This window comes from Maniola hyperantus, chromosome 4 (genome assembly GCF_902806685.2).
Source record: "Maniola hyperantus chromosome 4, iAphHyp1.2, whole genome shotgun sequence".
In the NCBI taxonomy this organism is placed as follows: Eukaryota; Metazoa; Arthropoda; class Insecta; order Lepidoptera; family Nymphalidae; genus Maniola; species Maniola hyperantus.
Window position 1 is genome coordinate 8,200,507 of NC_048539.1, and position 18,131 is coordinate 8,218,637.

Genomic DNA, 18,131 nt, shown 5'->3' on the forward strand with positions numbered 1-18,131 from the left:
CCGTAATCTGTTGATAAGCGATTTAGCAACATTGCTATATTATTATGTCAAAAATTGTTTAACAGAGTTTTTTAAAAAAAAATGAGTAGCAATATTGCCTAGTAAGTTGTCGACAGATTGCAGATAGATTTCTTTATTAATTTCATCCGTAAATCAAGTTTTTAGTTTACGATCGAATAGTCTTATATTGTGCTGCGAAGCTTCGTGATCGCAATTCGCACACTGTACTTTAGGCCTTACACTTAATGTTTTAATTCTACCTATGGCTATAATACGCCGTAAAGTCTTTTTAAAAATAAAATGTGGATTACCTTAATAGCGACTGTATCGTCTTGTAAAAAGTAGAACATTTTGTATTCCGTGAGCTCGCCAAACTCCGCGTCTCGGTTGTCCCATGCAACGTTGAACCTGGGTGAATATTAGAAAATATGTTTGATATAGATATAATAAACTTTGTGGATTAACCTTGTGCCTAGGATAACACGTCCGTCGGCATTATTCATTAGAAGTATAAACCAGTATGGGTGACACCCTAGTGAATTAAGATGTCCTAGACGACCTCTTAGTCGGGAGGTCCAGGCCATGATCCCGGGCACGCACCTTAACTTTTGGAGCTATATGCGTTTTGAACAATTAGTACCTATCCTTGTTTTAACGTTGAATGAAAACATCGTGAGAAATCCTTCATGCCTGAGAGTTCGCCATAATGTTCTCATTTCTCAAAGGTGTGTGAAGTCTGCTAATCCGAAGATTATGGTCAGACCTTTTTCATTCTGAGTGGAGATCAGTGCTCCGTAGTAAGGCGGCGAAGGTTTAATGATCATGATTCTAGTCGTAAGACCCTGTAATTCAATCTATTTTTTGTTGAAGTAGTCTTTATTTTAATAAAATAATTGAATTGGTTTTTTTACCTATTTTACTAAGTAAAATGGCGTAGGTATTATTAACTCTACCGTACAAGTGCTGGTTATTTAATAAATCACGTGGCCCTGCACAACCCTCGCTATTCATAATATATTACTTTCAGGACACCCTTGAACGACCCACCCATTTTTCACATCCATTATTATGATATGAATTTTGAATCGGTTGTAAAACGAAACTTTTATAACTCGAGCTAATTATGAAAACCAGTTTCGTACTTTAATAATGATGTGGTATGTAATGTTCTCAAAAGTGTGCCTTTAAAAACATTATGGAGAACTCTCAGGCACGAAGGTTTCCTCATGATGGTTTCCGTCCCGTCAAAGCAAGTGTATTTACGAGTAACTGCTTAAAAAAACGCGCATAACTCCGAAAAGTTGGAGGTGCATGCCCGGGGTCGAATTAGCAGACAGAAAGACATACTTTCGCATTTTAGTATAAAAGTAAGGATTAATTGAAGAATTTTCTCTTTTTGTTTTTTTTGCTAACTGAATTTTCGAAAATCTGTACAAGAAACCGCATACTTAATGATTTAAAAAAAAATACAAAAAAAATAAAAACCGACTTCGATACACAAACACTAAAAACTGAAAAATAATTTAATTTATTACCGAATATATTATGTAGGTATACAAGAGTTAATATAGTTCCATAATAATACTTTTTGGTGCCGGTGCCAATTAGCTTTAGCTGCGCGAATCGTCTAGACTTGCACAATGGCACCTCATTGGCACCTCTGCGTATTGTCCCCAACACTGGAACGATCAGCGACTATGAAGTTTGGATCATGGTGGCTTTGGGAAATAAAAAATAAAGGTGTAAAAAATCTTACGTCAAAGTGTAGTCAATTTTTTTTACATTTTCTTCGAACGAGTACTGGAAATTACGTCATCCATTGCCAGACATTTTGGATCGTGGAAATCCCCTGCCAGACGCCAGTTTAAGGGTGTCTGGCAGGGGGCTACCACGATGATGATCGTACCTCCCAGTGTTGGCAACAATAAATGCAGAGAAACTTTCAGCTTTTATAAAATAACGAAGGTCTGGCAAGCGCTGGCTCTCTTCTCTATTAGTCCATTTTACATTGACATCTCGTCTCGTATCGTCAGCATTTCGATTCTCGAATTCTATCATTGCCATGTGAAATCTCTTACTAAGCACACAGACCTAATATTCGTAAACACAATATGGTGTTGAGGCAGTCATTAACTGCCACGAGCGGCGAGGGAAATTCGCTCGGTTGACTTTACTTGGCAAGGAAATATGACAGAGTGGCGTCTGTGTACGGACACCACACTTACTATTTTTTTTTAATCGATGGCATGTTTGCTGTTGACTGCGTTATTACCTTGTGGTAAGTGATAATACAGTCTAGAAAGCCACGCTCGAAGCTCTAGATCCGACCAGAGAAAGTTAATAAATAATTATAAATTCCAAAATTGCCCCTGTCGGGAGTCGAACCCGTACGACAGCGCTTACCGTTGCACCAAGGAGTTCAAATATCCTACCCATATTATCACTAATCATGTTATCACTACCCACGTTATAAATGCGAAAGTGAGTTCGTCTGTTGGTTTGTTGGTTTACGGTTTACGGTTCCAAATCCACGCGGACAAAGACGCGGGCATTAAGCTAGTTACACATAAATAACCAAATACATAGTCGATTCGGTACTTCAGTGGATTACAGCCTTTGAAGAGGTATAGGTACGTTTATGGATCATAATAACTGAGCAAGCCAGCGCGCGTTCTCACGAGACAGCTTACACATCGTATGAAGGAATATGACATTTATATAACAGTGGTGTAAATGCTGATATTCTAGTGGAGCTATTTTCGTTGGATTTATGGATAAAGTTTGTTAAATTACGGAAAGAAAATATCTCTCAGTTATAATGAGAAGGCACACGAACTTACGGAGTTTATCTGTCAATGAAAGACTAACGTTTGTGTCTCTAGCCAAACCCTTGCACCTAGAAAGCTGAAATGCAGACGAGAAATAAGGCCAGACTTTTCGAAATATTCACGGGATTCCCACGCGAATGATGCCGCGGGTGGATTGTTAGTCCACACTCCACACTATACCTATAGTACGCGACAATCAGGGTGGGGACGCCCCACACACACGCACAGCCCCCGCATTAACCCGGTGTGGGCGAGCGCGGGTGACATACGCGGATGTACCTACTGGGCGTCCCCACGCCTCATACACCATTGCCATCTCGACCTGTCGCGTACAATACAAGCTACTTAATATTATAAATGCAAGAGTGTGTCTGTCTGCAATGTATCAGGTGCCACGGGATTTAAAATAAAATTGATTAAATCAATTATTCTACTACTTTCTAAACTTTCTAAAGTCCTCTCATTTCGGTGTCTTTTTGTTTATCAAGAATATTTTGGCATTGCATAACTCTAGCTATCCCTCATAAAATTTACGTAACACTGTCACAGAATATATAATAGTACTAACACTGTCCTCTAGTCTAATATCGTGGTAGGAAGTGCGCCGCTCTTGCCTGCGTGTTCCCGCAAAAAATGTAAGTAGTTCAAATCGGTGGACACTGGACACAAGCCTTGTACCTACTACCCGCTACCTATCTATACGATTCCGGTATAGTATAGTATAGAGAATATTGACAATCGTAGGTATAGGAGTTGGCAAAGGCACTGGGATTTTTAGGGCTACTGTCTAAATATAATATGAGGTTGTAAAAGAGTATTATATATAAGGTGCAAGTTTTCATTGCATTATTGCATCATCCCAGTGACAATTAAAATTTCAAAGAGAGTGCACGCGTCTTTTATTTAAAATCACACTCTCCAGTGGAAACGAGCAAAACTCAATCCTATCGCGTTAACAGCTACGTAGTGAAATAAGTAACCCTTCAGAGGGTTCCGTACAACAGTCGTATTTTTCCATATTTGCACGATAAATCAAAAACTATAATGCATAATAATAAATAAAAATCTGTTTTAGAATGTACAGGTAGAGTCCTTCCATATGATACCCCACTTGGTATAATATCAATCTTACTTTGAAAATTGAAAATTCTAATTATTTGTCAATGAACACATTTTAATTTTTTAGAACCACAAATTCACAGTTTTCGGATTTTTCCTCTTACGTGTGCTATAAGACCTACTTACCTGCCAAATTTCATGATTCTAGGTCAACGGGAAGTACCCTATAGGTTTCTTGACAGACAGACACACAACAAAGTGATCCTGTAAGGATTTATTTTTGAGGTACGGAACCCTAAAAAGTGTCAAGTAAGATTATCTTAAAGTTGTAATCATGTTCTTGCATAATATTAACTTAACACAATAACTGTGAACATAATGTACCTGGGTTACGTAGCCCGAGAAAGTTATAAATTGTATTCCAACTTGAATTAAGTTCGAGTTGCATACAGTTTGATTATGTTAGAGATTCAGAAAATCGTAGTGCATCTAGACACCTGACTCTTCGCTGCCAAATTATGTGGAACACCAAACAGCTCGACTAACGTTCACTACAACTTGCAAGTTACTGCAATTTGCAAATTTAAGGCTACGTTCACACTGCGGCTACTCGATTCGATTTTTTCACGTATACGTTTTCACCGTATACGAGACAGTCGTTCACAAAACGACCATTTTCATTCAATTAAGCACGACTGCGTGTCGTCTTCGTGGAGGTGAAAAGGAGGTGGAAGGAAAAGGTGACTGACTGACTGACTGATCTATCAACGCACAGCTCAAACTACTAGACGGATCGGGCTGAAATTTGGCACACAGATAGCTATTATGACGTAGGCATCCGCTAAGAAATGATTTTTGAAAACTCAACCCCTAAGGGGGCGAAATAGGGGTTTGAAATTTGTGGAGTCCAGGCGGATGAAGTCGCAGGCATAAGCCAGTTTAATATAAGTATTTTCAGCTGTCAAAATCTTAAAATCTCGTAAACAACATCTACGGGAAAAATATTGCCGTCTGTACGTAGCCTGGCGTGCACGAATAGATATCGGCAAGTAATAATTGGATTGCTTGAAATTATTGGATGACTTTATTGACACAGGTATTCTGTGCTTTAGTTTAATACTAACTGTTGCCCGCAACTTCATCCACGTGAAATTATTGAGGTCCTTTCGAACTTCTTTTTTTCTGTGGGGCTAAGATCGATTCAGTCGTTCATCTTTAAAAAGGTAACATACAGTCACACACAACTCACATTATAATAGGCAGAGAACAAGGAATAGTCGGGGGTGCGAGGTTCAAGCTCTTTCTTCGATGAGTACAGTGAAGTTTAATATCTAACAATTTGATATCTAAGTATTGTATTATAATGCAATAAATCTTGCTAAAATTCCACGCACCCGTGATTTTTCATCCAGATGTTCTCGTTATCAAAGCTCATAATTCATATCTAATAGGTAAGTAATAACCCTACTGAATTTACCGAACAATATTCATGAAATGCGGGAACATACTTCGGGCAAACTGAATATATTACAGACATATGAAATAAGCTAGACAAGTAGGTGGATTCATGAAGGATAAGTTGTATAGTTTTGTATGAATGAAACAATATTATCATTTCTAGTCTGTGTCTTGCCTAGTGCCCATTGCCTTAAGGCAAAAAACTATAGACATTTCCCTAATCATCCTTTTATTTATCATCATTTAGTAGGTATAATTTTCCATAGATTTGGGAATTTGGAAAAATCCGGCCTTATATTCCTTGTCAAATTTTAAAGGAAAACCTGTATACAAAATATCAGTTTTCTAGGACCAAAGATTTGGCTGGGCCTTGATGATTTTTTTAATTTTTTTATTCAGATACAAGTTAGCTCTTGACTGCAATCTCACCTGGTGGTAAGTGACGATGCAGTCTAAGATGGAAGCGGGCTAACCTGGAAGGGGTATGGCAGTTTTTAATAAACCCATGCCCTTTGGTTTCTACACGGCATCGTACCGGAACGCTAAATCGCTTGGCGGCACGGCTTTGCTGATAGGGTGGTAACTAGCCACGGCCGAAGCGTCCCACCAGACCAGACCAGAAATTTAGAAATAATAAAATTCCAAATACCTGCCAAGAATCGAACCCGGGACCTCCCACTAATAAGACCACAGCGCTTACCACTGCACCAGGGAGGTCGTCAAACTGAGTCAGTCAGTAGGAGAGTCAAGACTTTTATTTTTTTTATACTTATAATTTAAAGAAATAAGTACTTACGTTAGGACTTTTCCGTCATATTCCAGGAACCTTCGCAAAGTATCGGCGTGAGACTGCTTTCTTTTGGGCGGCTGTATTGTTTTCCAGCGCTCTTTTTGAGTATAAGAATCCACGGGCAAATCCTCTTCTTTCGAGAGTTCTACGCCTTGGGATTCTAACCATTCCTGAGGAGATTAAAGACATTATAAAAACGTGTCTATAAAAGTAAATTATGCTGAAAAGATAATAATCTATAGTGATTATAATAAGCCATGCTTAGAGTTTCTCTACGTAATCAAAGCAGAAATGGGGAGATGCGTAGAAACCCAGAATCATCTACACATTTCAACGAATTGACGACGAGGTGGCTGAGAACACAGAGGACTGATAGACGTCGTCGGGGTCGCAAGGTGTTTGATTGGCGGCCCCAAACTGTAAAGTACCCTCTCATTAGCACAGCACATATTATAAATCTGTTTTTTTTTGTCCAGGTACAGGTGTACACACGATATCAAATCTGCAAATCTATAAGAGATATCCAATAGTGGACCATCGAATAAGACGAACAATGACGACGAATCTGAAGCTATTTTATGTTTATCTGATGCTAAGTTTATTAATATTAAAAAAAAAACTATGTTGTTAGATTTCATGATAAATAATAATGTGTGAAAAAAGGCAAGGTGTTGGTAAAAATTGTTGATAAGTAAATAAATTGATACAATACTTCAAGTGCCTCCGTGGCGCAATTGGCTAGCGCGTTCGGCTGTTAACCGAAAGGTTGGTGGTTCAAGCCCACCCGGGGGCGAATTTTTTGTTAAGTGAATGCTAGATGATTCCTGCGACTTCGTCTGCGTGGATTTAATTTTTTTTTAAATTCCGTGGGAGTTCTTTGATTTTCCAGGATAAAAAGTCGCCTACGTCCATCCCCGGGATGTAAGCTCCGTACCTAGGCTGATGGGCCTTTAAGAATCTCATGGGAATTTTTTGATTTTCCGGGATAAAAAGTAGCCTTTGTCCGTCCCCGGGATGTAAGCTAACTCTGTACCAAATTTCATCAAAATCGATTAAAGTGTTGGAATCCTAACAATTAAAGGGCTATGAAAATCATTGGATCAATGATAAGAGATAGTTCGTAGAGTTGTGGAAATATAATTTGTCTGGTGGGAGGTTTCGGCCGTGGCTAGTTATCACCCTACTGGCAAAGCCGTAGCGCCAAGCGATTTAGTGTTCCAGTACAATGCCGTGCAGAGACTGATAAGGCGTGTATGGATTTAATAAAAAACTGCCATACCCCTCCCAGGTCTACCCGCTTCCATCTTAGGCTGCATCGTGACTTACCACCTAAGGGCTAACTTGTATCTTATGCATATGTATTCTATAGATAGTGTAAAAAACTCTTCGGTGGGCTTTCTTCACTCTAACCGTACAACAAATCAAATCCTTAACATCTAATCTAGGTTATACGTTCGCAGCAATTTGTATACCGCGTCGATGTTTGCACGGAACCATTCGATAAGGCAATCACAGGGCAATCTAAACCCACGCTACGCCACGATACACAGCTGATAGCTGTGAAAATTACAGACACTATCTGCTCGTACCTATTAGACAAGAAATAAATAGAATTAATTTTGTTTTCATTATGAAAGACACGGTTGTTGAGGCCATGTCTTAACTAAGCAACAATTGAGGAAAATGTTGCGCGACATTAGTTGCATTACACTTGGCTTGTAGATTTATTTGCGGAAGTGTACGTGGGTATTGCCAGAGTGCTTGTTCACTCTGGCAATACCCACTTATACTTCAGCACTTTGGGGAAACTCTCGGTTTGATCTTGAATCGACGAAATGTCAAATATTAGGCTATGGGCGACGTGAAATCAAAAAAAAATAGGCAATTCATAGGCTACCTAGCTTTTTCTAACAACCACGAACCCTAACAATCGACAAATTAACAAACTACTCCTGGATAGAGGTAAACTTAGGAAGGTGGCGGGACTCATAACAGGGCGTAGCCCACTAAGCAAATACCTTTTCGGTCACCGACAGTCCTCTGTGCAGGGCCTGCATGGAGGTCGATGAAGACCCACACAACCGTGGCGTATGGAAATATCTTCAAGAGACCTACGTCCAGCAGTGGACGTCTATGATCTATTGGTACATAATGATGATGATGATGATGGTATGCAGAGTACATAACTTGAGTGGATTGTAAAGCAATGTTACATGAGAACACAGCTGCCACTAACCGCACGATAGGCGTTTAATAATCCTATCTTGTTACTAAGCAGGGCTAAAGCTGAATTTCAACGGAATTTCATATTTCTTCAGCCTTGGGTATTCTATTACCTTATTAAAATATATTCTCAATGTAAATAATTTAAAAACAAATAAGACCCTTTTAAAAATTCTTTTAGATAAATCGAGAAAACCTCAATAAAATAGGTTCCGATTAGATATAATAAATAACTCGTAGCTTTAGTTTTAAGTTTGCGTAATAATTATCACCACTATATCTTACAAATCTAACACCATATAAGACCATCAATAAGAGTAATTTATTACCTATTTTGAATTAATCATTTGACTTTGAACTTTTTATATTGTCTTGATACACATCCACTTGATCCACTGAAATAGAGGAAGTAGAATATATAAGTACGTTGGAAAAGATATTCCATACAATATGACAGTTATTTTTGTGCCCATTCAAAGCGCTCCAACAAGCGTACTGGGAATTTAAATTGATACTTTATAGCAAACGGTCTTCGCTTTAGTAAGTAGGTACTTAATAATTGTTAGGTATTCTATGTCACGTTGACACTATGTTGACAGATGTTTCATCACTAACATTCGATTCCGAGTACGCTCGCTTGACGCTCAAAATCAAATTGCTTCAAAAACAGGTAGACAACCGCAAGTCTAGATAAGCCTCTAGAGTCTAGACAACAGTCGCGGGAAATTGTGTCCATGCATGAGTGTATTAGTGTATACCAGTGTATTACTTTTTTTTTAAATTCAGATACAAGTTAGCCCTTGACTGCAACCTCGCCTGATGGTAAGTGATGATGCAGTCTAAGACGATAGCGGGCTAACTTGGAAGGGGTATGGCAGTTTTTATTAAACCCGTACCCCTTTGGTTTCTACACGGCATCGTACCGGAACGCTAAATCGCTTGGTGGCACGGCTTTGCCGGGTAGGGTGGTAACTAGCCACGGCCGAAGCCTCCCACCAGACCAGACCAGAAATTTAGAAATTATAAAATTCCAAACCCCTGCCAGGAATCGAACCCGGGACCTCCCACTAATAACTTTACTCTAAAGTGTAATGTATCAGTATGGTGTAATGTTAATTTAATTTTTTTTGTAATGTATGGTGTATGTAGGTATATACCATCAAAATAGATATTATATTGATCGATAAATCACCTATTGCTCAGGTTGAAAGTAAGATGCCTCTTTATGTGACACCGACTGATAATTTTTAAATATTGACGACCCGCTTTCTTATTTACATGGACACTTTTCAAACAAAAATTGAAACGAAAATTGAAAATACTCTGTATTTATTAGCATGCAAATTGAATTGGCAATTGCTGCCGGCGCCAGTGCTCCACAAAATTTGTTATTATTCAAAATAGCCCAATGAGTTCAATTCAATCCCGGCGGCCAAAAGTGACGTATATCGACGACTTTAGAAGGAGATAGCAGATTTGTAGAGCGTTGTCCCTGTCGTTGAGACCGACAAAACGTCATATATAGGTATGAGTGACAGGACAACGCTCTACAAAGCCAAAATGTCATTCTAAAGGCCTATGTACATTACTTTCTGCCGCGTACTGTACCTACTTGCTTTGAACCAACCAAAAATTCCATGATAACCGCCTTTTTAAGTGCACTTACTGAAACCGTAATCAAAGAATGAAGTGTACTTTAACGTAAAGGTTTCCAAGGGACTGACTAAGCTTGAACAAACCTTAAAAGGCGTCAAAAATTCTATCGAGCCCCTTCAAAAGATTGTTCCATTCATTCTATAGAATGTATTTTTATTGTAGTTTTGCGCTTTAATTTGCTTGATAAATAAAAGAGTGAATTATCAATCGTAGTCAATTTATATTAGTTTCAAGTTATCATAATCAATTTATCGTAATCATTTATCGTACCTAATCAATTTGTTTTCTTGTCAAGTCGAAAGACACAGTCTTTACTGAAAATAATAATCACTTTAATGAGTATGTATAATTACATAATTATTTAAAGGTATTCATTTCTTCCTGGGCCTTTTATATTATTTATTAATTATTGCATTTAGACGTTGTCCGTCCGTCAAATCTAAAATTATTACCTAGTTGAACTGAAATCTAATTTTCACAAACAAAACAAAATGCTAAAGCAAAATGAATAGATAGCAATCTTCAGTATCATCAAAACTATTTACTGTCTTTTTAACCGACTTCAAAAAAAGGAGGAGGTTCTCAATTCGTCGGAATCTTTTTTTTTTTTTTTTTTTTTTTTTTTTTTTTTTTTTTTTTTTTTTTTTTTTATGTATGTTCCCCGATAACTCGAAAACGCCTAGACCGATTTTGAAAATTATTTTTTTGTTTGAAAGGGTATACTTCAAAGTTGGTCCCATTTCAATTTGGTGAAGATCTGATGAACATCTTCGAAGATAGATACTGGAACTCCTCAACGGATAAGAGTAAATTGCTCGCGATCAGTGTAATAGCTTAGTAAACAGTAGACTTTTAACCAGTCATAGCATAATTCCATGGGGCCACTAAAAATTGTGAAATAAAAAATTTTTACAAAAAAAATAAAAACCGACTTCGTTACACAAACACTAAAAATTGAAAAATAATTTAATTTATTACCGAATATATTATGTATACAAGAGTTAATATAGTTCCATAATAATATTTTTTGGGGTCGGTGCCAATGAGGTGCCATTGTGGAGTCCCATAAAAATATGAAGTCTAGACGATTCGCGCAGCTAAAGCTAATTGGCACCGGCACCAAAAAGTATTATTATGGAAATATATTAACTCTTGTATACATAATATATTCGGTAATAAATTAAATTATTTTTCAATTTTTAGTGTTTGTGTAACGAAGTCGGTTTTTATTTTTTTTGTAAAAATTTTCTTCGTTAAATTTAACCTTAGCCCGAGTAATGCTAAATATAAGTTTCATAATCATCATTATATTCACACGTCGATAAAAAATTTCATGTTACAACATCATACATCGAAGAATATGTACGAGCATGAATCTAAGTTTTACTTACGAACCTTCAATAAAATATGTGCAACGGATTTAAGCCGACCACACCATTTACCGTTAAACTTGTTGGTTTACAAGTAACGCCACCAAACGGCAAACTCAAAGCAGAATAATTAATATTCCTCATTCTATCATCAACCGCTAAAGTGAGCTGTCTACTTGTCCCCGAAGTAAAATGGCTGCAATAGAGTTATCGAACCCAACAGTTCAATCGTATATTATATACTCAGCAATATTAGCGTTGAAATTATTGGCCGTGGGGACTCTGACATCTCTGGTGCGAATGGGAAGAGGATCGTTTTCGAATCCCGAAGATGCTAAAGCTTTTAAAGGGAAGGTGAAACTGGATGACCCTATAGTGGAAAGAACACGTCGTGCTCATCTCAACGATTTGGAAAACATTCCTGCATTTTGGATTTTGGGAGCATTGTACTTGACCACTGGACCGGCAGCGGCGTTGGCTGTTCTACTATTTCGAGTGTATACAGTGTGTCGGGTCATTCACACGTTGGTGTACGCCGTTATCCCATTACCTCAGCCGGCTCGAGGAATTGCATACATGGTGCCGTATATTATTAAATGGTATATGGGAGTCCAGGTTATCTTGCATTATTTATCAGCTCTGTAGGGTTAAGGTTTAGTAATTGCAGTTTAATTTTTTGGAGTGTTAAGAACATTATATAAATTGTAAGTACCTACTTACTACGAAGTTCTGTATGTTTTGCATTTGTTATGTGTTAATTTTTAAGATTTTATATAAATTTAATCAAAAAGATCATTAAATTGCTTTACACAATTTGCATTATTTTGTTTTCTTTCAGAATCGTTTAAAATAATAATAATAAATTATTAATCTATCAGCAACAGTTGACTGCGACTTTAACCGTGTTACCTATAGGTATGTATCTTTGATTTCCCATGGGGAATAAGATAAAATTTTCTGCGGTAAAAGGTACCTACTTACTTACCTAGCCTAGACCAGTCTTTGTAAAAAACGGGCAAACAGACAAACAGAACTTATTTAAAAAAAGAGTAGATAGACAATGAAAGAACTAGCCGTTACCTTGACTAACGTAGAGTTAGGTACAAGGCTAGAATTTTATAGATAGGTATTGGGTAAGTAGGTAGTAAGTACCTACTTAGTTTAGATAATAGAGTAATAAAATAAAAATAAAGTAAGAATATCATGATCTGGCAGAGTAAGCATTTACAAGGAAGGTTTGTATGTTTAACATAATATTAATTGCCTATGTAACACTATTAACATTGAATGAAGTTTAATAATATAATCTCAGGCCATGCAAAGCCAGGGCGAGTTAATTAATTAATTTTATTTTGCAATTCCACTTGATAGACAAGTAGGTTATCTAAATATATAAAAGGAAAAGGTGACTGACTGACTGACTGACTGATCTATCAACGCATAGCTCAAACTACTGGACGGATCGGGCTGAAATTTGGAATTTAAACTAGTTATAATATACTAGCTTATGCTCGCGACTTCGTCCGCGTGGACTACACAAATTTCAAACCCCTATTTCACCCCCTTACGAGTTGAATTTTCAAAAATCCTTTCTTAGCGGATGCCTACGTCATAATAGCTATCTGCATGCCAAATTTCAGCCCGATCCGTCCAGTAGTTTGAGCTATGCGTTGATAGATCAGTCAGTCAGTCAGTCAGTCACCTTTTCCTTTTATATATATAGATGATTATTAATAAAAAAGGCAAATAAATATAGATATAACGATATACGATATGTTGACAGAAAACTTGTAACTTGTAATAGGTCGATACTACCTATCTATAGTTATAACTAAACTCCTAAGTCCTAACTGATGGTGAGTAAAAACAAGCATGACTTGCATGTTCATATCAAGTATCAGCATAGTAATATCAAAATTTAAAGGTCTCACCGTCTCACTCTGACTCTCGGAACTAGTAGGATCACAATTAACATCATATTGTGTCAGATTGCCGTGTCGACCGCACGCGCTTGTTTACTAGACGATAACGAAACAACTTGTGTAAATAAATAAAAATGGTGCCTACATCATTAGTTGAGCCCGCTGTGCGATCTTACATCGTATACTCTGGTATTTTGGCGCTTAAAGTGCTGGGAATGGCAGTGTTGACTGGAAGAGTACGATACAGGAAAAAAGTGTTCGCAAATCCGGAAGACACCAAAACGACTAAAGGAGTTGTAAAATTCGATGATCCTGACGTCGAGAGAGTTCGACGCGCGCATCTAAACGACTTGGAGAATATTCCAGCCTTCTGGTTGCTTGGTGCATTGTACCTGACTACGGGGCCCTCCGCCGAATTGGCTACTCTTCTGTTCAGGGTGTTCACGGCTGGTCGGATAATACACACGATTGTTTACGCCATCAAACCTTTGCCCCAGCCGGCGCGCGCTATCGCTTATGGTATTCCTTATCTTATCAATTGGTTCATGGGAGTACGAATTGTGTCTTATTATATAACCGCTCTATAAATTACGGATGTAAACATTGTATAGAAATTTAGGTAGGTAAGTAGGTCCTGAAACACTCATAACGCGCGACGTCAGCGCGGCGCGACAAAAACGTATCCTCCATTGCTTTTAGAAGTTTTAATAATACAACGACTCAAATAAAGGCAAGGTGTGCGTTGGAGCTCATAATTAGTCCCTACTGTCGTCTTTTACTTGTATTATAAATCAGTCATGTGCGTACGCGCGCATTCTGTGAAACGTTATGTCATACTTGTGCATTTGATGTCACATCGCACTGCCATCGAGCGTTTGTTTTGTTTCAGGCTAAGTGTATTTTATGGGACTGAGGTTTGATTTGGAGACACAACTTTGTGAATTTCCTGACTTTATGGTAATGTTAAGACAGTGGGGCTTCAATATTTATATATATACACTGGAATAATAACAACAAAAGGAGATTTTGTCACCTAAGTACAAGATAATTAATTATGAACAAAATATTACCTACCTATAGACTAGGTACTGTAGCATCAGTTACTAAACGACCACAGGACGACAAAAAAATTTACGGGCTGCAACTCTTTTTTGCATTTCGTACAAAATGACATCTCACACGCTATTTAAACTCTATAGGCCAACTGTCATGTCAAAAGTACGGTTCAACTTTAAAATAAGGATTAAAATCGTACTTTTGACATGAAATTTGACACGAAAAGTTAAATTGGCGCGTGAGGAGTTAAATTTTACGCGTTATACAACATGATATCCAGTATCTCACTAATTTTAACACCTAGAACACTGTTTTAATCTGAAATAGCACTTCAATAGGTACTAAGTCAATTCAAATGGCACTAGGTATTGTGAAAAAGCCTGATTCAAATTGTTACTCTAATTATTATTAATCTATAATCAGAGTCAATGTTAATATTATTGTGTTATGATGAGTTCATTGTCGAAGGTCGCTTTATCTATAATACATTACTGTTTCATACCTAAACGATAGATACAAGAAGGTACCTAATGGATATAAGATTATGTGATAGGTAGCAACTAGCAACATAAATTTATTTAATGTTATTTGAATGTTTTTCTTTCTTATACCTACAACATAACCTCACAAATTACCTACTTTCAGTTGTTGAATCCAAAATTTAAAACTTACTGCTGAGTGAGTAGGTATACGGCAGCCTAGGTTTTTTTAATTCAGATACAAGTTAGCTCTTGACTGCAATCTCACCTGGTGGTAAGTGATGATGGAATCTAAGATGAATGCGGGCTAGCCTGGAAAGGTATGGCAGTTTTTATTAAACCCATACCCTTTTGGTTTCTACACGGCTTTGCCGGTAGGGTGGTAACTAGCCACGGCCGAATCCTCCCACCAGTCCAGACCACAAATTTGGAAGATATTAAATTCCAAATCCCTGCCGGGAATCGAACCCGGGACCGCAAACTAACAAACCACAGCGCGTACCACTGCGCCAGGGAGTTCGTCAAAACTCAAATATGATACATCATCACTTACAAATGGTACATATTTAAACTATTTAATTAATGTAACAAGCAATCGTTTGAGGAAAGCGAGTTTCCGCATTTGCGATCATAAATGCGTAAATAGACGTTCCGTGAAAAACCACCAGACTCGCGTACTGTAAATACAAGCATCTTTGATTCTTCTAATGTGTGGTGTGCCGGCCCTTAGTTTTATTTATAACTAGCTTATACCCGCGACTTCGTCCGCGTGGACCACATAAATTAATTTCAAACCCCTATTTCACCCCCCTTAGGGGTTGAATTTTCCTTTCTTAGCTCATGGCTACGTCATAATAGCTATCTACCTGCATGAGAAATTTCAGCCCGATCCGTCCAGTAATTTAAGATGTGCGTTGATAGATCAGCCAATCAGTCATATTTTCCTTTTGTTAGATTGGATGACGATAAGTTTTTATAACTACAAAATATAAACACTTGTCATAGGTACTTTAATTTGTTTATCAAGCATGACTGGCATGTTAGGAGCTGCAACTGTATACCTACTATAATATACTATCCCATCAGGATTGTGAATCAGACAGAGACTACTCGTTGCTAGTGAGCCGCAGGGAGCGCACGTCTCACCACAATAAGAATCAATAACTGAAATAAACATGGTGCCTGTGACTATCGCTGACCCCGCAGTGCAGTCTTACATCATTTACTCGAGTGTTTTAGCCCTGAAAGTGTTAGGCATGTCAGTGTTAACAGGAATGGTTAGACACAAGAAGAAAGTGTTCGCGAATGAAGAGGATGCTAAAGCGACCAAAGGAGTTGTAAAATTCAACGATCCTGACGTAGAGAGAACCCGACGCGCCCATTTAAACGATTTGGAGAATATACCGGCGTTCTGGGTGCTCGGTGCTTTGTATTTGACGACAGGACCTGCCACCGAGTTGGCTACCCTTCTGTTCAGAGTGTTCACAGCTGGTCGGATACTACACACTATTGTTTATGCTGTCAAGCCATTGCCTCAGCCGGCGCGCGCTATTGCATTCGGAATTCCATATTTCATCAATTGGTATATGGGTTTAAAAATTGTATCTCATTACATAAGCGCATTGTAATTTTTAAACTATATTTAAATACACAATTTACCAATCCAGATCTTATGTCGTATTTAAGAAGGCATATATTTTTGCATTTCGGGTATGGAAAAATGACTTTGATTTTAATTGACTACGCAACGAAAATAATAGATTATCGTGTTCTCTATATAATTAATGTTTGATTCATAGATTAATTATTGGTCTCGCTCCATGGTTTGATTATTCCTTTGTGGTGCTCTAGGTACTTAAGATATTGTCGACTGATTTGAATGATTCTTGCGCCAATAGATTTTCTTTATCTTGTAAGTGCTACCAAGAATATCAAAGTATTAATATAACATCTAATTATTGATTTTTTATGAAATTATTCTTTACAAAAGGTACCCTACTTATAGATGTATTTGTTACAATACTGTTACAAGTTTGTATTTGGCATTGACACTATCACTATTAGTAATTTGTATTAATTTGAAATTAACCGTTTAGCAAAGTTCTGACATCGATCCTACGAATTGGTAATAATAATAATAAATGATTATTGTTCGATAAATCAGTATTGTCTGCCTATGTCATGATGAAATATTAATTATTATGTACCAATATTATTTATTAAAGGAAAAACTGTCTGGCTCAAAACACTGGGTCTAGCTTAAAACGATTTTGCATTATATATATTAATAGCAGGATAAAGTTCAGCGACAAAACTAGTACAGCGAGTCGTCGCCGGCAGTGTGAACAGTCAGAGAGCAACTTTTGATATATTATGCCTCTTTCGTTTACATGGAATGTACATTTATTGTGCGTTTCTTGACAGAGAAAATCGCCGATAGTTAGTCGTTTTCTCGCCGGCGTATTATTTCTTTTATATTCTTCCTTTAAATAGCAGACAACTTTAGGAATGAACTTTGAAACTTTTTATTTTAACATCTTTAACATCGATAGGTAGCCGTGAAAAGTACGATTTCCCAGATTGTCACCTGGTGACTGATGAACCGAACTCTTATTTAAGTGTTCCGTTTATCTACTCTCTAGTCTCTACCAGAGACATTTAAGTACGTCTCTACAGATTTGGTACAAAGACAAACAGCTTCCTGTCGATTAGGCTATCTTTTTATTCTTCTCTTCTATAGGTATAATCTAATACATAAAAATAATTTAAAAAAAACAACTTCCGTCTTCCAAAGCAAAGTAAAAAAAATGTTTTTACCGAGTTAACTTAAGTCAAGTCAAGTCTTAAGAGTTAACTTAGTCCCGGGGACGGACAGAAGCAATTTTGTATCCCGGAAAATCAGTTTTAAATTGGTACCTACCTATTTGGGCTTTCGGTAAAAAATGAAAAAAAAACCGGTCAAATGCGAGTCGGACTCCCATTCTTGACAGCCACGACAGGCAGACAGACAGACAGACAGACAGACAACAAAGTGATCCTATAAGGATTCCTATTTCCATTTGTGGTACGAAACCATAAAAATACCTGCGTGTTTCAGAATTTTTGATAATTTAATCCCCTGACCAATCTGAATTCTATGCTGACAACAAAAAAGGTTTGTATAATTTGGACATTCATGGAATGTGTTATTTGTCACCGTCGTCCCTGGTGGCAGCCTGTACAATTAGTCAAGGCACCACCTGGCACGGAATGATTGATGAAACCGAACGCTCCGCTGCAACGCTCTCTGA

General features: G+C 37.5%; 2 protein-coding genes, 1 non-coding gene and 1 pseudogene across 3 annotated transcripts in view; 3 read left to right on the forward strand and 1 right to left on the reverse strand.

Moving 5' to 3' along the window:
• Positions 1-18,131, reverse strand: part of LOC117997051 (EF-hand domain-containing protein 1-like) — a 55,436-nt gene that overhangs the window by 20,509 nt on the left and 16,796 nt on the right. Inside the window, exons 4-5 of the mRNA XM_034985227.2 lie at positions 6,142-6,305; positions 312-408 (exon numbers count right to left, since the gene is read on the reverse strand). Of these exons, the coding sequence (XP_034841118.1) occupies positions 312-408; positions 6,142-6,305 (261 nt within the window). The remainder of the gene's footprint in view (positions 1-311; positions 409-6,141; positions 6,306-18,131) is intronic.
• On the forward strand, positions 6,855-6,928 carry TRNAN-GUU (transfer RNA asparagine (anticodon GUU)). Its single transcript has one exon. It is a non-coding gene; the product is annotated as a tRNA-Asn (tRNA).
• On the forward strand, positions 11,515-14,949 carry LOC117997076 (uncharacterized; annotated as a pseudogene).
• On the forward strand, positions 15,929-16,806 carry LOC117997073 (microsomal glutathione S-transferase 1-like). Its single transcript, XM_034985254.2, is given in 2 exon segments — positions 15,929-16,410; positions 16,413-16,806. Coding segments are annotated over 2 exon segments (615 nt in total). The 5' UTR covers positions 15,929-16,016; the 3' UTR covers positions 16,634-16,806.